The 25100-nt window shown below is 44.1% G+C and overlaps 1 protein-coding gene across 1 annotated transcript; it reads right to left on the reverse strand.

Moving 5' to 3' along the window:
• Window positions 1-262: 262 nt before the first annotated feature.
• On the reverse strand, window positions 263-24590 carry HMGCS2 (3-hydroxy-3-methylglutaryl-CoA synthase 2). The gene is made up of 9 exons (XM_066625103.1): window positions 24487-24590; window positions 19873-20330; window positions 8604-8729; window positions 5624-5788; window positions 4022-4190; window positions 3146-3316; window positions 2788-2894; window positions 1425-1550; window positions 263-369 (listed from the first exon to the last, which is right to left on the reverse strand). Exons 1-9 carry the CDS (start codon window positions 24588-24590, stop codon window positions 263-265), a joined length of 1533 nt encoding a protein of 510 aa, XP_066481200.1.
• Window positions 24591-25100: the final 510 nt, after the last annotated feature.

Below are 25100 nucleotides of genomic sequence, written 5' to 3' on the forward strand. Positions count from 1 at the left end.
CTCCTGATTTTAGAAATGGGCTATGTCAGATGCAAGGGAGGGCACCAGAATGCAGGTCTCTTGTTATCTGGTGTGCTCCCTGGGGCATTTGGTGGGCCGCTGTGAGATACAGGAAGCTGGACTAGATGGGCCTATGGCCTGATCCAGTGGGGCTGTTCTTATGTTCTTACCATCCCACCCCAACCCACCTGGGCAACACATCCCTTTGGTGATTGCTTTCTGACCTACCAAGAAATCCCTATGGCAGTAGCTCTGTTTTACTCTAGAGTGGTTTCCGTGCATAGTGCCTGCGGTTCTTCTCATCTACTTGTTCTATGTACCAGGTTCCTGGGAAGAGGTCATCCTTGGATCCATGGGGAGTGTGGTTCACTGCAGAAAGACAGAGCAAGAGGGGGGGGGTGTGAGGAATAGCTGGAGAAGTCTGCACTTTAATGGTATTGAGAGGAAGTCATTCATAATGCCTGCTGCCATGGACAATAATTGTCTACATTTGCCAGTGGGAAATGATATAGGTCCTCAGGAGGTAAAAGCACAAGCTGAGGGAGGAGTTGAAGAAGGCCACTTTAGAAATTTTAATTACACCATAAATACCAAGGAGAGATTTCTCTGACTGCACACTAATGTGGTGTTCTCACATATCTGGAAAAAGAAATATATGGTGTGTCAGGGAAGCAAAGAAAATGCACTCCATATGATCTCTAAAGTTACTAAGGCTGTAATCCTATACATACTTAACTGAGAGTAAGTTCCATTGAACTCAGTGGATCTTACTTCAGAGCAGGCAGGCATTGGCTTGCACTGTAAGTTAAATGGGTCTACTCATAAAGCTTACTAGTAATAGGACCAAATGAGTAAGTCAAAGCAAAAGTCATCTTAGGAGAAGAACTCATTGTACTTTGTCCCTCATGGACAAGATAGGACCTGTGCTGTTGGAGCACCCTGCACCACCATTGTTTTTTGGCTCTGTAAATGAGATACTGCCACCAGTCAGCAATCCCAAGCAGCCTGGATTTCCTGGGGTAACTGCAAAGCCTATGTGTGGTGCAGCAGTGCCTGTAGATAACCCATAGAGAGAGGGGAGTACTTCAACTCAAGGAAGGTCTTAGAGTTTTTCTTTAACTCCATTCACCAGTACCTGAACTCAGAGGCAAAATCTGAATTTTACTGCCACAGAGAACTGCATGTGGATAAATACGCTTGGAAAAAATGTTGCACCAGCAATGTAATACTCCGTGGCTTTTGCTGGAGACACCCACAAGCAAGAAACTAAGTGCTTGCCTACTGCTGCTTATAGATCTTTTCTGCAACAGCCACACAGTATATTGTTCAATAGATATACTTAGTTATCTGTGGAACAGAGTACATACCCCACCGTGGTACCTGGTGGAAAGCAAAACCTGCCCTCTATGCCTTCTTGTACTTACCAAGATTATGAGTTTCCTCTCTAAGCTTCATGATCTCTGTAAATTTCTCTGGGGAGACACATTTTCGGGCGTCCAACCGAGCTGCCAGATCTGAACAACTAGATACCAACTTTTCTAGAGGGGAGCCTAGAGCAGAGGGAACAGACACATTCCAGTGGAGACTGATCATTCTTGTGACTTCCAGGAGTCCAACAACTCCATTCTCTAATAGGACAAAATTTCCCCCACAAGCCAACCTTTGCTTGGCACACAGTAAGTAAGCTGGCCTAAACCATAGCATCTCCCTGCTTTTTCAGATGTGGACACAAACTGCAGTCATTTCATGACCACCCAAACCTCCATTCTGGGGTTTGCAAACAACTTCTCCAAAAAGAGATGGAATGGCACTGCCAACCTGGAAACCAACGTACTAATTACAAAAAGCCCATTCCCATATGTCAAAAGGCTGCAGATTCAAGAACACTCAAAATCTCAAGAGTAGCCTCCGAGGGTGCTTCCTCAGGTAGGACCTTTTCTGCCCTTCAGGCTGGTGCACTGCTGCCACATATTTGCAGCAGGAAATGAGAGATGGGGCCATTCGGTATTTTGTTCTTCAGAGGACAAGAGTGTTATGGCATGGAGCACCTTGTGCCAACATTGTAACTGTAAAGACTTGTGCTGTATGCAGAATTGCTTTAGATACTCTGTAGAGAAAGAGGAGCACTTCAAGTGCATCGAGAGGATAGGTTAGCAGCGCTCTCTAACCACCCCGAATTCTCAGAGCAAAATCTGATGTGACGTTTTCATTGCTATATTTCGTATTATGACTTATCATTTTGAATATACTGTATGTCACTTTTCTATAGAAAATGTTCCCAAAATGGTTTACCTAGCAAAAGGAATGGGAAGTTGGTTTTTTGTCCCATCACAATCTATAAAAAACAAACATAAGGAAGATAGCAGCAACAGCCACTGCTCTAAAAGGTGCCTCTTTGCCCGGTTAGCAGGGATTTAGAGGAATGCATGTGGATGAATACGTTTGCTCCAGACGCACAAAGCACAAAGCTCCTATGGCTTTCTGCAGGAGACATCCACAAGCAAGGACCTTAATTCCTGCCTGCTACTACTTTCCTGCATTTCACTTTCATTCTCTGAAGTGAATACAAGGGTATTCTGACACACACCCACACAACAGTGCAGTCTGTTTTTACACAAGGCCATGAGTTAGGAGGCACTGCAGAAGGAGGGGTGCAGTTACATGTTTAGCTCAGGGAGCAGTGCAAGAGGCATTCAATATGGCCAACTGAGCAGTCCAAAGAGTCTCAGGAAATTCCCAGAGGCCCAAAAAGTTGAGGAGAAAAGAGAGTTCCACACCAAGACTCACCTGGGGCAGAATTCTGGGACACCTTCAGAGAAAACATGCTGGCTGCCAGTCCTGAGCCATAGGAGAAGACTCCAATCCTGGAGCCAGCCAGCTGCTGCGCAGAGTACCTGCAGTCATTCAGAGGAGAAATTCATATTTCTGAAGGGAATAGTCCTATTTCTTTGCACCCATCCCCCACTTGTGGTGCCAGCCCTGTGATGGAGCACCATCTACCATACTGAATGTATACATAACAACATTCATCTTTTGCAACATCTATGTTCTCTCTGTGTAAGCCGGCACCAGAATGGGAACAGTCTCCTGCTGGAGAGGGAGGAGAGAACATGTTTCACTAGAGGAAAGAGAAAGTGCAACTTACTGTGCCAGGAGGGATGTGAGGCAGCCATACACTGATGGTGTGTACATGTTGCCATTGCGGGCAGAAAGGAAGAGTGAGGGTTGGGTTTTCTGACTGAACAGCTCCTTGCTGGCCTTCTGAAAAGCTTTGTCCACTTCCTTGCTGGAGTAGGTGTCTTCCAATTTCACATTGCTAAAAGGAGGGAAGGGCATTTAGGCCAGGTCCAAACCTACAGGCATCACTTGCCTATCTAGTCAGCATTGTCTCCAGCAGTAAATGTCTCATTCAGTAGTGAATAGGACTTCTCAGTTAGGCTGAAGACATCCTGTCACCTGGTTGCTTCAAGTGCTTGCTATGACTATGTGACCCTTGTCTATTGCCCCCTTTAATAAACTATTTCTATTTTTGAAAACTCACTCTTCTGTTTCACTCAGAGTAGAGCAGATAGCTACCTCACCTTGATCTCTGATAGAGAGTCCACTGGTAACTGACAAGGTCAAATATGTGTGTGTGTATATGGGTTCTGTGATTAGTCAGATCACTTGGTTTACTGGACTTTTTTTAGTGAATGACTTTCTGCTGGGGGAACCTTGGGAAATTGGTTTGCCCCCAGCGGGTGGAAGAATGTGAGTGGGCACTTTGTTTCTTCTTTCTTGGAGGCAGAAAGTTATCCTTTGCAAGACTATCAGTGTCAGGGTGCTGTGTCAGTCAGACAAACCGTGAGGTACCCCAAGGCATGTGGGAGGTCAGGTACATGGGCTCTGTGCTTTGCTTCTCCCCTCATCTCTGCATGGTGGGTTGCAACAGTGGCTCCAGCTCACCATATCTTCAAAAGCTTGTGAATCTTACCCTACACCCCCCACTCCTAAAGAAAGAACCCCTGCAGCATCCACTAACCCAAATTCTTGCAGCCCTTTGTAGAGTCCATTCTCAGTATCAGGGTTGGGGCATGCGAGGAAGTCGTTCAGCATCACCCGCGCCAGGGACTTCTGCACTAGCTTACAGAATGGTGTGTGGAAGATCATGAACTGGAAGTCTTCAAGAGTACAGTGCTTGTTGATGCCAGCTGCCACCCAGGCGAAACGGTTTGAAGAGTTAGAGAGAGGAGGAGGAAACCAGTCAGCAACAACCTCCAGGGAGGGAAAGTGAAGGGTATGGCACATTTGGAGCTCAATATGTCCAAGGAACAACAGTTCCTTGCAAGAACTCCTTTCCTTGTTCACTCTCCATATCTGTTGACAACACCACCATTCCCCTGTTGGTCAGTCAGACCCTTAGCCTCAGTCTTCTCTTGGATGCCTCTCTCCTCTCCTTTGCTCTCCTTATTCTGTCTGTTGCAAAATCCTGTTACTTCTCCCTTTACAGTACTACAAAACTATGACCCCTCCCCGCGGTCTCATCAGCAAAACATTTTGACTGTGCCTTGGTCATATCTTGCTTCAGTTACTGTAACTTTCTCTTTTCTGGTCTCCCATTGTCTCACTGCTGTCACTTCATTTCTATCCAGCACTCTGCAGCAAAAAATCATCCCTCCCTTGTCATTCTGACCACAACAGACACCCTCCTTCAATTCCTGCACCAGCTTCTTGTCCACTCCTGGATTCTCCTAAGCCTCTCATCTTCTCCTTCAAAACCCTCCATGGTCTCCCCCCTCCCAATTATCTTTCTACTAAATACATCCAGCTGCACACAGATCTCCTGGTCCCTCACAGTTCTCCCTTCTCACCTTTCTGCCAGGAGCACAGAATGCCTCTGTGATTCCTCTGCCATTCTTTTTTTTAAAAAACCTTCCTCAAAGCCAACCATAAAGCCTTTGGACTGACTCCCTAGTTCTCATGTACTGTTGTACATGTAACTCATTATAACTAAGCCTAAGTTAGTATACATGAAAAATCACATATTCTTCCCGGTTTTTCCCTGCATCCACTTCCCTCCCTTCCTTCTGTTGTCTCTCTAGCGCTTCATTTTAGATTGTGAACTTTCAGTATAGGGGCCTGTATTTGTAAAGCTTGATACATATATTCATTAATGGTCAAAAGCAGCTGAGGTGGTGCGAGTCAGAATTGGCTCAGGGCAGCTGCACTAAGATGGGTGAAGGCCTTTGCCCTTCCCCCATTCTACCATGGGGCTCAGAGGCAGAAAGCAAATTTCAATATTGTTGTGCCCTGCTGTGTGAAAAAAAATATGAGGAGGGAGGTGGGAGGCCCACAAGCCTTATCCCTTCACTCCCCATAATTTTAGCCTCCCCTTCTGGAGGCTTCTCAGGATAATAGCTAAGTAGTTAGTGGGGCTTCACCAAAGGCAAGAAGGCCATAGCAATTCAGCCAACCCCCCCCCCCTAACTTAAGCACAGGGGGAAGGTGAAGAATGCTCCTCACTATTTTCAGTCTTTTTCTTATTAGTCACTATCCTGCTACACCCATGAACAAAACTCTACATGACTGCAAATGTAGATCCATCCCCATCTACGTGGAAGAAGTGGTCTGTTCCAGTACAGACCTTTCTGCCACTGGCTTTCAATCTTCTTGCGATATGTGGCATAGCACCGATCCAGGGCTCGGAAGTAGCACTGAATGGAGAGCTGTCCATCCACCATAGGATACTCTGAAGCCAAGTCCGGCTTATAGAAATCATAGACGTGTTCCATGTGGGTCCCACGAAGACCTTGGGAGGAAGAAGCCACAGACTTTCCAGTAAGCATTAACATTAGTGAGAAGGGGAATGATTCAGTGCTCAGATTCTATTGGAAGCAGGAGTGGACCTCCCCTAGCTTTCTAAAAACAGTCCTAAAACACTGTCCCAAAGGGCATCAGAGCATAATTAGGCAAAATTTGGGGGAGTCAGGGAGTGGGACTTATAAGCTTCATTAATAGGCCCCTCTCCCTTTCCCCTATAACTGGATTAACTGTGCTAAACTATGGAACAGTCAGGTCATAAACAGTTGAGAATGGGGAGGAAACTAGGATAGGGAGGGGGCAGATTGAGGCCAGGAAGGTGGAGATACCATTGATATCCTTTCCTCCTTCCTAGCCTCAATCCCCTGACCCAGCTCTACTTGGACTTGTGCCAGTAAATTTGCTGGTACAAGTCCAAGTAGATGCACTGGGGAGAGGGGCTTGCCCCTTGTTTCCCTACCTTGAGGAGGCCTCTGGAACCCAAAGCACCTGCACTAGTGCAGGGGGGGTTAGGTAGGATTGGGCTGGCAGCTTCATAGAAACCTTTCTGTTAAAACAGAAAGGCAGCCCAATCTGAGCTGAAGCACATCAATTTTTCTGGACCAAGGACAAGGTCTACTGTTTGGCAGTCTGTGCCCTGAGTTTCTCAAAGCTATTCTTAAATATTAAAGAACACTTTGGTAGGGTGTGACCAGTGGCATTTTAAAGCTCAAGCAATGCAGGGCAGAGCGGAATAAAAGAAAAAGAAGCAGAGGCACCAGATTTCAAGCATCCAGAGAAGGTCTTTCTTTTCACCCCCCCCCCCCCCACAGATAAGGATGCTGCAGCCAGAGGTAGCTGACATGGAAGGGGATTGCAAGTCACTGAGTGCCTAAAGAGAAAGACAAACAGATTGACTAGTAAACATTGGCAAGTATGCTGGAATGTCACATTTCTAAAGAAATTGCTGAGCAATCCTCAGGAAGCAGCTGTTTCTGATCTCTGGTTCCAAGTCACATCTTCAAGAACCAGAGCTTCTTGAACACTGAGTCTCCCTCCGCAGACTTGAACAAATCAATAGGCAAAGGTCCAGAGTGAACAGTATTTGAACAAGTGCTTGAAATCAGAGACTCAAGAAGATGCCGTTTGTCATTTATGAAGGGAGAGAATCTAGACACACAAATCTGACATCAGAAAAGGCAACACTCCAAAACGAGTGGGAGAGCATTTCAGTCTCCTGTAGCATCTGCAGTTTCTGAAAAAAACACTGTCCTTCAGCAACTTCAGCATGAAACTGCTGAATTAGCATTATCAGGGATGTTGATTCTATCTGTTAGGCTTGAACTGAATAGTTTGTTTTTCACTACAAATGTTAATTAACTTAGCAAAGCTAGGGCAATTATGTGTGATCAGCAATTATGGCTGTTATGCATCATCACTTTGCCTAACTCAAACATTTAAGCTTCACAGGGCACAATCCTAACCCCTTATGTCAGGGCATTGCAGCACTGGCTGTGGCTGTCTTCAGAAAACAGTGACACCCAACTGCCGGATGCAGCACACGTCCCATTGGCACCGCTATGCCAGTGCTGGAAAGCACTGACATAAGGGGTTAAGTCTGCGCCCTAAGTCATTTTCCAAGCTTGCATGTTTTATTCTTTCCTCCTTGTATTATCCAATCCCTCTCCCCTTTTAATAAACTCTTTTTATAATGTAGCTGTTTACTACCAGTTGGGTGTCACTCACGGAGACCTCCTCAAAGTAAGGGAATGCTTGTTCCCTTACCCCAGAGCTGCATTTTCCTTATGTCAGTGCTGGAAAGTGGCTGGCTGTGGCTGTCTTCAGAAAACCCACCCGCTGTGCCAACGCTAGAATTCTCCAGAATATGTCCCTGCTGCCCCAAATAAAATAAAACTGATCTTTTAAAAAAAAAAAATTGGGGAAAAAATTGGAAACAGGGTTTGGACATGAACCAAAAACAGTTACAGTACTCTGATAACTTCTTAAGCATACTAATGTCTCAGACATAAAGGCCCCATTGTTCCAGATGCAAAGACTACCACTTTGTATGTGAAATGGAAGAATGAGCAGTGAATGAGCCCCTCCTCCCTCACTTGTTCAGGCCTTCTAGAATCTGTGAGAGACATAGATACATTCTATCAGCATAGACTTATTTTCCCAGCAGCAAGACTCCAGTGAACCTCCAGCCCAGCAAATCTCAATGTACTAATTCATGCATGTTTAATCTAGGTGTATATACACAGCAGCATTTAGGAAACCAGACAGAATCCCATACTTTGGCTGTCTTGCAGGGCCAGCCCTGAGGCCAACTGAAGCAGTCACCTCAGGCAGCAGTTTGGCAAGGATGCCCACTTCTGTCCACTTGCTGGTCTCCAACTATTCTCCTCCTCTCACTTTCTGGAATGGAAAAGGAAGAGGAGGACAGAGCAGAAGTGTGCAGAGAGTGGTGGGCTAGAGTGTCAGAGGAGCAGAAGCAGGCACACCACCAGGTAAGCGGGGCAGCATTTGACATGCTACCTTGGGCACTGGGAGGTCTTGGGCGAGCCTTACGGTCCTGCTTGTACATCTGCTATCTTGTATGTTTGCAGTCAACCAAATCTGTAGATTTGATTAGATTCTGGGCATTCACATATGAATTGTCCCTTAAATTATTCCTTCCCCACCCCCAAAATGTGGTTTCTCTTGCTGCAATTCCATCTGTTTCAGTCAATGCAGAAGAATTTAATGCCTGGATTCAATAAACAGCAACAAAGAGAAATCTGAAATCCCTGAACAATTCTAAATCACAAAATTTGTATACTGACCTCTCTCTAAAGTCAGGGGGGCATCTGGCCCAACCAGCATAGCTACAGCTCCTGCTCCACCTGTCGGTCGGGCATTCCCAGTGGCATAGACAGCAATATCACCACAGACCACCAAGGCATAGCGTCCTAGCATGGAAAGAGAGCATTACCACATTATGAAGAGAGACAGACAGATCTCTTCTTGATTTTATTCATAAAGACCTATCAAACTTGAGAATTAACTTGTGGATATGTCACAGTACAGTAAATGTTGGTTATGAATGTGCCCGGTATATATAACGAGTAGACTCTGGATATATACTGTGCGTAATCTCCCCCCACAACTACAGGGGGCTAATTCAATGCAGGAGGATTAATGCTTTCCATCTCTGATGATTTATCACTCAGAATTGCTCCCCGAAGCAGTGATTTGCCTGTGATATCCATTTAATTGCTAGGAGAACCTTTTGTTGGATGATCTTCCTTAAATGTCTTCTCTGATTGCAGATACTCTATATAGTACATTGAACATGCTTGCTTTAGTTGACAAAAAAGATGAGCCACAGTGCCCTCTGGTGGTAGGAGTGCAAAAGTGTAAGAATGGTGAGAACTAGTGTGTACCTGAAAGCTCCTCATGTTTCTTAAAAATAGTCTGGAGGAGGGAAGGGGGGATCCCTATCAGAACTAGGGCACCAGAGAGGGGGGTTCATTATTTCTCCTCACGCCATTTTTATCCCCGAAATTTCCCCCCTATAGCCGAAACTTGCTCCCAACCTGAAATGGAACAAATTGCTGCTTCCAGAAGACACTTTTTGCATGAGAACAGCACATGGAGAAAGAACCCCACCTTTTCTGTGTTCTTATTCTGATCAGGGTTGTCCCATCCCAGGTTTTTCTGGATTAAAAGAGATTTTTCTAGTTGGCAGAAGCATGCCTCTAGCACATGCATTTGAGCACATGCGTAGTTTTGGCCCTAGGGCCTAGTCACTCCCTTTCAGACTCAACTCTCTTGCTGCAAGAATGGGAATAATAATACTCACCTTACAGGGATTAAAATAGTTGCAGTTTGTGCTTCATATTGATAAGCTAGTCACATCTCCAATATTTAGATCAGCTGCAGTTTGCTCAGGTAACCAAAAGGTATGAAGCTTATTTTGAGGAATATACACCTCAGTGGTTTCAGCCATGGTATTGCATTGGCAATAAATTGATATCAAGAACTCAAGAGGCAAAGATTCTAAACAACTGTGATGAAGATCTGATTGAGACAATGCTGTTTGACAATGCTCCTTGACTATGGTTCCCCGCAGAGGCAGGGATGAGAAGAATAAATATCTCATTTCAACCTGTCCAACTGAGGTTGCACAATTTATTTTTATACATTTTATACATTATAAATTATTATAATTATTATTTATAGAGCCAACAAAGTATGTGGCACTTTGTAATGGAAAACAGATACCAGCCTTGAGAGGCTAACACCCTAAAACAGAAGGCAACAGAGGAGAATTGTGCAGGGTTACAGGCTGGAATGTAGTGGGATACCAGGTCTGAGCCATAGGAAGCTGCAGTGGGGTGGGGCTTTTGGATACCACGCCCAGCAAGGACATCATTGCAAGATGCTGAAATTTCATAACAAGCCAGTCTGAATTCCAGTGATTGGGACGGGGATGGTAGCAGTCAGGCAGGAACCTTAAGAGCAGAAGGGAAACAAGCAGGAACGGAGGGAGAAGGAAAAGGATGGAGACAAAGGAGAAAAACAGGGGAGAAAGGACAGGGGCAGTGAAGGAGGGAGGAGTGGAGAATGGGAGATGGGAGAGAAGCCTGAGGATCACCAGGAAGAGAGGAGCGGTGGAGGGGTAAAAGGAGAACAGAGGTGGAAGGAAGGTGGCAGCTGGGTGAGGGAAACATCAAGAAAAAGGGCCAGACATCAGGAAAAGATAGAGGGAAGGCAGAGAAGGCTGAAAGGGAAGGACAGCAAAAATGGTAGGCTTTGGGAACCGCAGAAAAAGAGAGTAAGGCAGCATAGGGCCCCTCCAGAAGCAGGGGCTGCACCAACCCCCTGTTCCTCTACCAACCATTACCAGGATGCTAATCCCTTGGAGCCAACAGAAAGGCAGTCCCAAGCTCTGGCTTGGGAGTGCCAGGCGGGAATCAGTGTGAAACTGCAGAGATGACTAGAACCCAGATCAAGCCCTGATGCCTCCACCTTAGCCCCCATAACAACCTCTCAATAAATCATCTGCATTTGCACCTTTTGCCTGCTCTGACATTTCCTAGCCTTCTCATTCTCAGCGACGTATCATTCTTACACCACCACCCCTTTGATGTGGAGCTCCCACTGCGCAATCAGACATGGGGAAAGCACAGAGGTAGGAAGGGGTGAGTTCATGGAGGGCATTGAAGGCAAGAACCAAGAAATTGTGCTGAGTCAGGAAGCCAGTACAGGGATTGAAGGAAGGGCATGACATGATTAGAGCAATAACAAATGAAAATTTTTTCAGTGATTTCCAAAATTCTTTCCTGAGGCTCCAACTGGGCACATGTGTTGCCAAAACTAGTGTTCAGCAGCACAAGGTCCTTTACAGCAGCCTGAAAGCCAGGCTGCCATTGTGCCCTTCCGCAAATGTGCACCCAGTAAGAACTCCAGAAGCCTCTGCCGACACCAGTGAGTTGGCAGTAGAGGACTATTGTGGGTGTGGAGGGGAAGGGAGAGGATGGATCTTGGTGGCATCAGTGTGTGCCAGTTCCTATCCCCTCTTTTCCATGCCATCCTGCCCCTTTTCTCTCCTTGGAATTATGCCAGCAAAATGGGTAGTCTGAGGAGACTCTTAGGCAATTAGGCAGCTTACCAGGAGGTAATTAAAAAACATTTTTACTTACCATTGGATGCAGCACACGCTCCATCAGTGCAGCTGCACTGGCACCAAACGTGGGGGATAGGATTGGGCAGTAAGTTTTATAATTCAAATTTGCATCCTTTCCTTTGATTCGAAAAGGATCCTGCATCAGGTTCATTATTATCATTTATTATTCCGTCTCTATACGTTACACCCACTTGGACTTTGGGAAGGCTGTAAGTATTGTGGGGGGTGGGGCAGGGGGTTAATTGGACCCTCCTGGACACCAGTGTGATTCCCCAGGTAACCTTTAAAACCCGTTGCTCCTGGCGACATCATGATTGCTGCAGAACCGACGGGGCACCCATTCCTGGGCAACTCCTCTTAAGGGGGAATGGCCCACTTCAGGTTCCTCTGGTGGGTTGTGACTCACCAGTTTGGAAACTGCTGCATTACACTAGACTATTATTATTTTTCATTCTCTATACTTATCCCCATCCATTATCTTCAATCCAAATCATTCTCAATAGTTAACTTTCTTGACTCCAAACTTTGTTGAATCCTTGTTTTGCTAGTAGGAAGAGAAGCTTCCCTACACAGTTCTCCTCAAGTGATAGAGTGCAATTACCACAGGTGTATCTTCAGATGCCTATTAAGAAGGATAATCAAAAAGAAGTGTTGATCCTGGCTCCAGGGAGGTCACTGGGAATGAGGTTCAAGATCACTTCTTCTTTGCTAACTACTTCCCACGTCCCTCAATGAGGCAGTGCACCTCCTCTGCTGCACCACCCCCTGATCCATTGAGGTGGGATACAACCACCCCATAGTCAATGCAGAGGAACTGGTCCAGGATGTGGTTGTCCTGGAGCATGCTGAATGACTATTGCCTTCCTTGACAGGCTTGTAGTTCCTCCTTCCTTGGGTCTGCTCCTGCATGCCTTCAAGTTCCTGTGGTACGCCATGTCCTTCAGCTTCTCAGAAATATGGTGGAACTGCTCCACATTTCTGCGATTTTTGGTGACAGCCACTTGGACTGCCTTCCCACCAAATGTTGATGAAGGTTCTCAATCTGTCTTTACTTCATAAAGGGTTCATTGGATAGCAAGGAAGCACCCTGCTGCTGAGAGCAGTAGCTTGAGACTTGGGAATATAGCTTTCCTCCATCATGAGCCAATAAAATCTAATGGCTCTCACAAGTACAGTTCAAACAATATCTGCTCTTGCACCTTTTTCTACCAGATACCACTAATGGTATCTAACTAACCCCTGCTAATTGGGTAAGAGGCGCTTTTTCAAGTGGGTACTCCTTTTTTTAGCAGGGGGAGAGTAACTGGCCCATCTCACCCCAGCAGTGTCTGTTCTAGTGGCTGTCTGCTGGTATTCTTCTGCATCTTTTTAGATTGTGAGCCCTTTTGGGACAGGGAGCCATTTAGTTATTTGATTTTTCTCTGTAAACCGCTTTGTGGACTTTTAGTTGAAAAGCGGTATAGAACTATTTTTGTTAATAACAATAATAACAATAATAACAATAATAACAATAGAGGGGTAGGAGACAGCTACCCTTTAAAGCCAAGAACAAGGAAAGGAGATGTGGCAAAGAAGGGTTCCCCACAAGGACAGCATAGGAAGGACACCATCTCACCTACCAAACTTAGAGATATCAAGAACCATGTGGGTTTTGCAACCATATATTCAAAAACCCACATGGAAGATTCTGAACTCAGGGATTAAGAGGCAGGAAAGTTGGAAAGAGACACTTGGATATTCCATGGAAAACAAAACAAAAATCCACAACTCACAGATGTCTCATTGATAACGCAACCCACATCAGTTTTGCATCCAAATATGTGCTTATTCGATGTGGAGGAGCCAACAGTGGATGAACAGACATGTCTGTAGGGGCTCCTGAGAGACAGTCTGTTTTCCCCCCAAAAACTGCAGGTCTAAAGAGGATCTGTTTATCAGGAAAGATAAGATCTTTCCATGGTGCAGGTACCTGAGATTTTGAAAGCCCGAGGGGGGGAGGGGCTTTCTTCTTCTTCCCTAATCATCAGGGACAGTATTGGGGGAGGTGCAGTGTCTGCAATCAAGCTGCTGGCTCCGTGCTAAGATACCATATGGAAGAAAAAGCACGAAGCATAAAGTTTAAGTTGGAAATTTAAGATAAGTATGTGTTAATATTGTCCCTGGCTTTGATTGACTGATTTGGCTAAAAGCCCTGGATACACGGAAGGCGTTAATGAGAAACTTTTTAAGGAGGTTGAAAGTGCTCTTTATCTTTGTAGATGAATAAATCGGTCGTGAATTCTAACTATAAATATAATTTGGTGTGTGGACTAAAATCCAGAGTTACTTGTGGACATAATTTTTATTAGACTTGAAAGAGTTTTGTCTTCTTGAAACTGTTTCTTTCGTTTTGTTTTTCTCCATTAAAAACACTTATCTGTAAGAAAAATTCGAAGAATGCCTGACTGAAAAAACATGTGGTGGAAGTAAGGAGAATAATACGCTGCAGACATCTTGTGGATTAGAGAGAAATTGCAAGATGGAGCCTGTTCCAGATATTTGGACTCAAATGATCCTCAAAAATTTGGAAAAATTGCTCATAATGAGAAGACAGCAGTTGAGTTGGTCCTTGCAGATTCAAGCCAGTTTAAAGACTCTCTCAACAGATAGATGTGTGCAAGGAGCAACTGGAAGATGTGAAGAAACAAGCAGAAGATAAACAGAAGGAGAAAGCGGAAAAGAGGGATGAAATCATCATCAGAAGAGTGGATACAGAAATTAGAAGAGTGGAAAATCAGTGGAGGATCTAAAGGGGACGCTGATGGAGATTGAAATAGAGAAGATGGACAGAGTAACAGTGCACAAAATACAAAATTTGTTGGAACAAGAAGAAAACATATGCCAGTTAATTGGAAGAATGAACATACCTTATACAAGAAAGTGTGGGCTTATTGGATTCTGCTATGGAGATAAATTATTAAAGATATTACAGGAGAAAAAATGGAAAGAAAGAAAGAAAAAGAAACCTGAGGGTTAAAGAAAATTGGAGGATTTTATTTAGTTAGTAACTGGTTTAAAATTACTTAAAAAATAAATATATACAAAATTGATATATATGAATTAGAATGAATTAGAAAAAATAACTAGAAATGTTAGTGTGTGGATGAATTGTTTTATAGGTGGTTATTATGTTAAAGAAAAAAATGTAATCAGATTGGAGAATTAGATTGGAGAATGGTAAAGAACATATAAGAGATTGTTGGTTTTATTCTAATTTGGAAATTAGATTATTATTATTTGATGTTAATGAGTAATTGAACTAGTTGAGATGATAAAAAGTGAATATTTAGGAAAATATAGGGAACTAGGAAAAATCTATTATATTTGATGTAAGAAATATATAAATGAGTAGAAGAGTTAGAAGTAGATGGAAGAATTGTTTTATATGTTGTTATATTTTGGTAATTAGATTATTTTGTTTTAATATTAATGAGTAATTGAAGTAAGTTTATGTTTGATAGAAAGTGAAAATTTAGAAAATATACTATAGGGCATTAGAGAAAATTTAGTATTTATTATATAAATAAATGGATAACCTAATAAGAGGCAGAAGTAGATGAGTAGTAGATTAGGAGATATAGTATGATTAATGAGTAATGGTATATGGTATTTAGCACTCCTAAATGTATGTTATATGTTTGTATGTCTGTGTGTGCTAATTAAAAATAAATAAATAAAAACAAAAAACCAAACAAATATGTGCTTATTCCATGGCAAATGCCCATTTCCATGTGGGTTTTGCATGTTTGGTTTGGGCCTCAGTAAAGAGAATTCTAGTCCAATTTACTTTTTAAGGCTTGTGCTTTAACAAAAATTGAAATTACTGGCACAAATGTTTAATTAATTTTACTACCTTTTATACTATTAGTTTTAGCTTAATATTGCAAATTTTAAGATCTATTGATTGCTTTGAATATAGTTTGATTTTAAAGAAACAAAATTTCTTGGTATGGAAGTTAGTATTCAGTCATTTTGAGAAACGACATGTGTGATGATTGAATTCCTTTTACTCCTTTCCCCATCTATTTCCCTTAAGGAGAATTTCAGCATAAGATTCAATTGGAAAGAGCTTCCCTGGGACACTTTGAAATAAGCACCGTTGCAGGAAGATCACTTGGGTAAGTCATTTTGTGGGTTTGTTATCATCTTCCTTTGGGTCCAGGAAGAGCTGCCCTAACCCATTCGCCTGCTGAAATTGGCATGCACCAACGGATTGTAAATTATCTAATCAAATGAACTACAGGTTGGGCATCCCTTATTTGGAATTCTGAAATTTGGAACTTTATTGAGTGCCAACTTGACTTTTTTTTTTTTTACTTTTTTGCTTAAGCCAATAATAGGCTAAGTATTGGCAACCTTCAGTCTCGAAAGACTATGGTAGGCTAAGTACAGTTAAGGAATTTAGATGTGTTATTTTGTTTGTGTTTTTGCTAAGATCTGCATCTGGGCACTGCCAACACCTAAGGGCACAATCCTAACCCCTCTCCAGCACTGACATAAGGGCAATGCAGCTCTGAGGTAAGGGGACAAACATTCCCTTACTTTGAGGAGGCCTCCGTGAGTGACACCCAACTGCAGGATGCAGCACATGTCCCATTGGCACCGCTATGCCAGTGCTGGAAAGCACTGACATAAGGGGTTAAGATTGCGCCCTAAGTCATTTTCCAAGCTTGCATGTTTTATTCTTTCCTCCTTGTATTATCCAATCCCCCTCCCCTTTTACTAAACTCTTTTTATAATGTAACTGTTTACTGCCAGTGGCTAGTTAATCTTGATCAGAGCCTTGCCTCAGTCCTCCTCAACTCTTGGCAACATACTATGGGATTGGTTTGGGGGGAATTTTCCATGTAACTGGAAGGACTGGCTGTTTCTGCCTGGCTTTGTCCTTGTGGTTCTAGCAAAGTCTACTGATTTTGGCCCTCATGTATGGGCAGATGAGGGGAAAGGAAAGCTTAAGGACCTCCCCCCCTCCGCCGGTTACCACAACATGTTACACATCAGCATATGCAGTAAGCCCACATTGTTGTTTCAAAGTTGTTATAACCAACTTTGCTTTGGAAGGGTGAAATTTGCACCAGAGAGGCAGCACAGCTGGAGGAGGACCTAACCCTTTTCTTTGCATGTTACTTTCCCATGGTACTAGTATCAGGCTGCTGGAGGCCCTGGGACTAGGTCCTGCAATGGGCCTGTCCACATTCGTCCATATCCCCCCAAGCCGATAGAGCAGTGTTATTCAAGCTGTGAAGTGCAGCTCTTTAGGGTGGCGCCAGGAACTTAAAGGGGAGTCGCGGGATGTCCTCTCACAGTGATACAGTCACACCCCTGGACAGAATATGAGCCCGTCTTCTGCCCGTCTCCACTTTTTTTTAAAGCAGAAGAAATGGGAGTTGCTCAGTTTCGAGAGTGGCTGCTGCCACCCCACCCTCTTCCAAGCATGCTCGGCTTGCAGTCCTTAACACTCTCGCTGATCCTTGTCTGGTTGGTTCCTAGTTCCCAGCCTGGGATCGCTTCTCATCAAAGTGAAACCTCTCTTTTCAACCCCTCCCTCTTCCACTTCCTGCTTTCTATCTCCAAACCTTCACGCTTTCCTCCGCCTCCCCAAATAAAATGCTTCCTATTTTACCAGTCACCAGGGGTCTTAAAGTTGTTTCCATGCAGTTGGCAAAGGGGGGGGGGGGGAGAGAGAAGCACACACTTTACTTGGCCAGGAGCAGAAAAAGGGCACTGTTTTTAAAGTGATTTATTAATCTTGTTGTTTGACTGAAGAGGCTGTATTTTTAAAGTGATGAATCTTGCTATTTGAAGGGAATACTTATCAGCCATTGATGAAGTGATTGCCAGCCCAATCCCATCCACACTTTCCTGGGAGTAAGCCCCATTGATTCTAATGGGACTTACTTCTGAGTAGACATGCATAGGTTTGAGCTGTGCATCTCCTAGTATAGGAGACAAATCAGCTTCCTAACCAAACCCTTAACAGCTCTGATATATTTTCATGGTCTATTTTTGTTTTCCCCACCAGCTGCTGGAAAAATTTAATTTCATCAAATTAATAAAGGGTTCAATCCTATCCAAGGAGAATGGGAGAAATGACTAGTTGGATTGGGGTCCACAGGGGTGTGTGTGTGTGTAATGTTGGTCAGACTGGTTGTTCGCAAATTTCATTTGATAAAACAATTCTATTGGTATGCTTATAAAGTTTAAAAAAATGAGTCCTCCTGGACCAGACAAAATCTACCTATTCTAGCATCCTGTCTCCAACAGTGATCAGCAGCTGATCATTTATAAAGCATGTATATTGCTGTGTATTAATAATATATTTTTAAGATTTGCATTTAATTAATATGATTAATATAAATAATATTAATATAGTTAATATATATTTAATATGTAATATTATATTATAATAAATATAATATTATAAAATTATATTTAATATAGCTAATATTTCTGGCCACTTCCTGTTTAATGATGTCACTTCCAGCCCTCAGGAACATGATGGGGAGTCATGGCCAACAGCCACGGGGGTCAAGAGAGCCACTGGCTGGAAAAGTTTTGAGTACCACTGCAATAGAGATTCAGTAGCTCCTCTTTCTTTTGCTGTCTCCATCAGCCAATGGGAGTATCTCCCAAACATTCAATCGGATGGACATGTGACATCATTGATGGAGTTTTTTTCAAGGTGACACTATTTTGTCACTGGAGAACAACTGCTATTTAGCAAAAAGGGCTTATCAACTCACCTTGATACACTGTGACTATAAGAACCAGATTCTGAAAAATGATGAGTGACCAGAACAGGAGCAATATTCAGTTAGCCATAACAGGGAATCTATTTTGCCTCTTGCATTTTAATCTACTTGCCAAACCTTGGACAAGGACACTTCCGTTTGAATATACTTGTTTTATTTTCTGACACCTGTGCCTAGATTTGATCCTTTTTGTTCACTATTCTCCTTTTTATGGCTTTGGCACTCAGACTTTTAATAAATTTATATTTTTACTGATTTACCTGCCTGGTCCAAGTGCAATTGGGCACAAAAAGCAGTTTGTCACTTCTACCAGATCACTCCATCCTGCTACTGTTTGGCTTCAAGGGGGACCCTAGAAAAGAGATGCCTGAGGGGGGACATGATTGAGACATACAAAATTATGCAGGGGATGGACAGAGTGGATAGGGAGATGCTCTTTACACTCTCACATAATACCAGAACCAGGGGACATCCACTAAAATTGAGTGTTGGGCAGGTTAGGACAGACAAAAGAAAATATTTCTTTACTCAGCATGTGGTCGATCTGTGGAACTCCTTGCCACAGGATGTGGTGCTGGCGTCTAGCCTAGACGCCTTTAAAAGGGGATTGGACAAGTTTCTGGAGGAAAAATCCATTATTGGGTACAAGCCATGATGTGTATGCGCAACCTCCTGATTTTAGAAATGGGTTATGTCAGAATGCCAGATGCAAGGGAGGGCACCAGGATGAGGTCTCTTGTTATCTGGGGTGCTCCCTGGGGCATTTGGTGGGCCGCTGTGAGATACAGGAAGCTGGACTAGATGGGCCTATGGCCTGATCCAGTGGGGCTGTTCTTATGTTCTTATGACCCATCAACTTTAGGGCTTCTTGGTCACTTAGGGGAAGGGCTTCCCCAAGTCTGCTTTCTGCTAAGAATGCCCAGTCAGGGGGTGACTATGTGAAGATGATCAGTTTTCCAGTAACCTCAGTATGATAAAACTGAGGAAAAAGAGTGATAAAACATGGGAGAAAGGACCGTTGCGAACCTCTGGGACAGTATTTTGCCCTCTCCTCCCTCCTCCATCTGTCACATTAGCAAAGCCCCATCATGACTCCTCTTCTGCCTCCTGCTGTGGCTGAATGACTGGACTTTGTTCCCTGAAGCAGAAGGGCTGGGTTGTTGCCCTGATGCTTTAAGCTTATCCCAAACAAAGTGACTGCTCCCGACAGGCATGCACATTATTGCACCTCAGGATGGTCAAAAGGGTGAGGCCTAAACCCACTGTGTTTCCCAGAACATTGCTTTTGCCCACTGACCTGCCATTACATAACAAAGGTGCTGTTGCCTTTGTCCTTCCCCTGCCCAATGCCCCCTTCTCTTTACTGCACAAAATGTCCGCTCCCCTCACACAGAAACAAATATGCACTTGCTGTATGCAGGGTCATGTACGTTATCCTCTGTGGGAAATCCACACTATTGTATTAGGACTCTAAACCTGTTCTTGGCAGGGGGCGGGTGGCGGATGGGGCTGTCACCTAAGAACTGGCCAGCTGTGTAAGATTACTCACGCGAGTAGTTAGGGTGGCTCAGCACTTCTGAGAAGAACCAGCAGGATTAAAGCTCACTGAAAGAGCCAGCCCTGATTACTTACCATCCCAGGAACTGGATTCCACCCAGTCAGCGGCATTGAAGAGGGAGGCTGTGCCTCCATAGCAGGCATTAGTTGTGTCGATGCCCTCAACGTCCGTATTCCCAGACTCCTCAAAGAGCTGCATCAGAACTGTCTTGACAGCCTTGGACTTGTCAATGATGGTCTCTGTGCCCACCTCCAGCCGACCAATAGAATCCCAGGAAAGCTGGCTTCGCTCCACCAGTCGCTGCACCACAGTCAGGCACAGGGAGTTAATGTCCTCGTGGGCTGCACAGAAGCCCATCTGCTTCTGGCCTAGGCCCAGGGTGTACTTCCCTGCCTCGACTCCATCATACTTCTCCAGCTCAACCTGGTCTACGTATAGGGAAGGGAAGTACACCTCCAGGGCAAGGATACCTACATCCTTGGGCCATGAAGAGACCGTCTGGGGCTGAGGGCGCACAGAATCTGTGGAGAAACTGGAAGGCAAGCAGAGAGGAGACTTTCTTCACTGTTAAAATAAAAATAGATACATATAATAAAAGAGAGAGGATCTTAGGCTTCTGAGGTTCAAGAATAATCAGACATACACTCAGTGGTGTACGAAGATCATTTGGCACCCAGGGCCCATAAATTTTTGGCACCCTCCCCATGACAAAATTATTTTCAGTAATAGTCATGATATGAAATGAATAATAATGATGGCCAGAAAAGAAGCGCAGACAGTGAACATTTTCTTTTATTGAACTTATATATAGTAGGTTTCACACATGTAGTGAACATTAGATTTCATAACCCAAAACAAAGCAGGGAACAAATGTCCATCAAGATAATATGCAGTAGGCTGGTGGTCTATTATACATACAAAAACAGTTTTGTTGTAATATAGAAGAAAGGCAAAACTTATGTAGATTTATGAAGAATATATTTGGTTTTCTGAATATGCTTGCAACAAGCTATTTATTGCCAGTGGTAATTCATTTTTTATCACAGTGTGCACCTTTTATTACAGGACTCCCAGTGTAATCCACTTTTTGTTACATAAGGCAGTTGTGTTTCCCTTTTCTGTTTATTTTGGATATAACTTTTGATAGAATAGAGATATGTCAATGTGGTTAGTTCCATTGCATTCTGTGTGAAATTACATTGGCTGCATCGGCTGATATATAGCATGATGGTATTATTTGAAAATACCAAGGTTTTCAAAATTGCGAGGCGGCCTCTGCCACCCCCCCTCCCCCGCAGCTTTGGCACCCAGGCCTCCCATCTCCCATTTGTATGTCACTGCACACGCTTTTACAAAGCAGTATCCTCCAGGAGAGTGGCAGCCTGCAAGGAACCCTGATTGTTCCAGAAAAATAGGTCTTCGTGGCAGGTAACCACAGCAACTGATTTTAAAAGTGACACTCCTGAGGAACATCTTCCCTAGTGTTCTCTGCTGGGGTGGAATGCAAAACTTCAGGGTTCTTGCCCATTTTAATTCAAACTTTAAATGAGGACCAATTTGCAACTATTAGTGCTACCCTACATTATTGGAATCAGATTGTTAATTTGCAAAGCAACTTTCTATTTTTGTTCTCCCGACAGTCTCATAAGGTTGCTCATGATTATTTCCATTTAACAGATAGGGAAGTGAGAGTGGAGACAGAATGACTTGCTCAACACTATGTAGTGACAGGTGAAACTGAAAGAATTCCCCCCCCCATGCCCTTAAATAATATTTTTTTATCACCCTGGGTGACCTGTGGGCATACCCATCCCATGCTGCCCTTGTCGCATTCACTCCCTCTTTGGAAGCCTCAAGAGAATCAGGTGCCTTCTGATAAGCAGTTAAGATGGCTTCTGCTCTTCATTGACCTCTTTTCTGTTCCATGTCCTAATCCCCAGATTAGGGGATCCCCAAGGTCTTCTTGCGTAAACATCATGCTGAGTCATAAAGTGCTATCAAAAACAGCAAAAAGTCTTGTTGCACATTAACAGCCTAACAGAGGGCCCAATCTGACCCAATTTTTCAGTGCCGGCACTGCTATGCCAATGGGGTATGCACTGCTTCCTGTTTTCGGAAGGCAGTCACAGAAGCCTCCTCAAGGTTTGGGAACATTGGTTCCCTTACCTTGGGGCTGCACTGAGGCTAACCCGCTGCTGGAAAGTTGGATATGGTTGGGCCCAAAGTTCTTTTAGCATAAGCTTTCATGGACGAGATGCATGCATGTGTGTGATGCAGTGGACTCTTGTCCACCAAAGCGTACGCTGAAACAAATTTTTCAGCTTTCAAAGCACTACGAGACTTGTTGATTATGCTGCAACAGACTAACAGTCACCCCAGTGGAAGTTATCAGAAGGTTAATGTTTAATACAGAGGCCTCTGCTTAAGGCAATGCAAGGTCATAATTGCTGGACACTGCTGGGGATCAAGTCCAAAGGGCAAATGTATTTTTTTCTTCTCAAAACTAGATTTGTATAGTGATCTGCGACATCCTGAGAAGTGGTCTGTGAGGTCTCAGAAGAAAAGAGATGATAGCCTTTGATCACTTCCAGTGTCTCACCAAGCACCTCCCCAAGGGCTACCAAATTTAATTGTATTTTTTTTGTACAGGGGGTGGCAGGTGGGGGTTGCATGAGATCCATGTCTTCAATTTCTGCCTCAGTGGTCTGTGGGCTCCTAAAAGATGGGAACCATTGAATTAGAGTCTTGTTCTGAGGCCAGCTTGGATGTACTGTAGTGTTTTCCCCCCACAAAAAATACCTGTGTGGGAATACAAGAGGAGGAAAGCAAAATCCACATCGATTCTGCTGGAAGGATGAGCAGTAGTGGCAGAGATGAGCAGCCCAATCTTGAGCTGCCTGGTGTGCTGGGTTGCAGCAGCACCAAAATGGCTACCACAGCATCCTGAGCAGCTGCCACTGGCTTCTTGGGAGAAGGGGACATTCATCCCCTTGCCCCAAGTAAGGGAAGTAGCCCTACAATGGGGCTACTTGATCCTGCAGCAGCTCTTTAGCCAGTACAGAATTGGAGAGTCCTGTGTTGGGGCACGTGGCCTGACACGGGGCTCCGGATCCAGTAGAGCTGAACTCCACCGCTTCCGCCCCCCTCCTGACCCGCTCTTTCCCCTGCCATGCCTCCCCCCGCCCTCCGCCTGCCCTGAAATGCCATCTCCTTGCCTTCCCCTGCCCATCTCTGTCGTCTGGCGCTTTGCACGGAGCACCAGGTGGCGGTCTGCAGTCCCAGTGCCGGAGCTGGGCCTGTGCCAGCTCATGTTGGCCTAGTTCCAGTGCTGGGCCCACGGTAAGGCTCGCAAACGTATCTTACGGCACGTTTGTGAGAGTGTGCACTGGCAGTGAGCTGGTGCGTGGAGATCTGGATGGGGCCCTTAGTCTCTTATTTGTGAATCTTGCCTTCAAAGTGCGTGTGGATCTGACATACAGTTATATGTCTATGTCAGTGCTTCCCAAACATTTTAGCACTGGAACACAGTTTTTTAAATGACAATCTGTTGTGACCCACATGGTTTTACTAGACAAAAAAGAGATATAGAAATGATAATAACAATAATAATGTGGTCCCAAGACTGCTAGAGACCTTACATGTTGTATATGTGTAGACATTTACTAGACTCTCCCCAGAACTTGAGTTCAAGAACTCTTCTCCCAAACCTTTTTCCAGTCAGTCCTTGGTACCTAGAAGGCTGAACTGGAGAGCAAGATGTGCAGTTAGGGACCCCCCAAAATGGCTGAAATTGGGTTCAAACATGATCTACAACATGCTACTTATTAGAGAAAATAGGAAAATGTGACATTTTAATTTGGAGGTATGAAGATTACCTCATACCACAGGTTAGTATTCCAGCCACAAAAGTGGTCTCTCCATCTGGATTGCTCACTGATGCAATTTTCTTCTGCAGACTGGGGAAGGGTGCTTGCAAAGTTTAAAAAAAAAAAATATCAGAAACTTTTTGCGACCCACCAAAAATTGGCCCACAACCCACCCACAGATTGGGAAACACTGGTCTATGTGCATTCCTCTGAGGAAGTAAAAATTTACATTTAGCGAAATGAGGGCAGGGTCCTCTTAGTTGGGAAAAACTCCCGGGAAATAGGTACATCTCATGCATCTGAAGACATCAGAGCTAAATACTGCTGCCTTTGTTGCTCCTGCTCAACCCTGGAGCACATTGCTTCCCAATGATGATGAAACTGGTGCTCTGCTTAGTATTCATATTGTCCTAGGTAATTTGGGACAAATGTGGTTGAGACCAACTTTGCCCACGTTTTCATTGACATGGCCTAGATCTCTCAGCTACTTCTTGAGCTATTGATTCCCTTGCCTTTGCATACTTCAGGTATGTGAAATGTTCTCTCACAAACTGCAGTGGACTAAGAAAAAAATCAACAGAGATTACAATGGGTTTGGAAGGTGCGATGCATAAAGAAGTTGATGTATTGTCAAAGAAAAAAGAAGTGGGTTTCAGAAGAAGTTTCATTTCTAAGTAGAAAGGAGGAAGTTCTAGAGAAAGTGTAAAGCAGCTGACCAGGTTTCTAGGCAGATGGTCATATACAAACGCTGGTCTGAAAAGTCCTGGTTACACAGACTGAAATTGTAATTGTTGCATCCCATTTTCATTCCCTCATACTTACCTACTTTGCTGCACCATTGCCGGAACATGGACTGACCAAAGTGGGCTCTGCAATGCCCGTTTCACCTGTAAGCAGCACCTAGTGTGACTGAAAAGCCGGAACATTCTCACAGGCTGGTGGGATACCCAAGTTAGGTTCAGAAGTAACTCCACTTCCTAGCCCCACTGACTTTTAAGAAGATTCCCTGAGGCCCCCACTGCAGAATACAGTTAAGTCCCTCCCTGCCCTTATCAAGGGAGCCAATGCAATGCACTCCACTATTGCCAAACCAAAGGTCACTGCATATTGGCAAATCTGACAAGGCTTCAACAACACTTTTGAAGCATCAGCCTTCAGTCATCAGGATGTCTTACTTTCATCCCTAATGACCCCTAAAGCACTGAGCTCTCCTGCTGCACCTCTATTGCTGCCACCCTCAGGAATTTCCATTCCTCTGAAAGGCTGTTTCTTCTTCACTCTCTTTCCGCCACCCAGCTCCAATCTAACCAAGTATTTGAGGATAAAATATTTACCTTGACAAATTAAATGCTCAGTGAGGGATCTCCTGGAACGGTCTACCAGGTTTGCATGTGTGAATGCAAGCAACATACATTCAAAAATTCATTTTGAATGAC

Source organism: Tiliqua scincoides, chromosome 4 (assembly GCF_035046505.1).
Source record: "Tiliqua scincoides isolate rTilSci1 chromosome 4, rTilSci1.hap2, whole genome shotgun sequence".
In the NCBI taxonomy this organism is placed as follows: Eukaryota; Metazoa; Chordata; class Lepidosauria; order Squamata; family Scincidae; genus Tiliqua; species Tiliqua scincoides.

Coding starts and splice junctions, on each gene's coding strand:
- HMGCS2 (XM_066625103.1), bottom strand. CDS start 24,590: ATGTTCCGGCTTTTCAGTCACACTAGGTGCTGCTTACAGGTGAAACGG. Junction 2,895..3,145: donor CTCACATCCCTCCTGGCACA/GTAAGTTGCACT, acceptor GAATGACTGCAG/GTACTCTGCGCAGCAGCTGG. Junction 1,551..2,787: donor GTCCCAGAATTCTGCCCCAG/GTGAGTCTTGGT, acceptor CCTCTGCTCTAG/GCTCCCCTCTAGAAAAGTTG.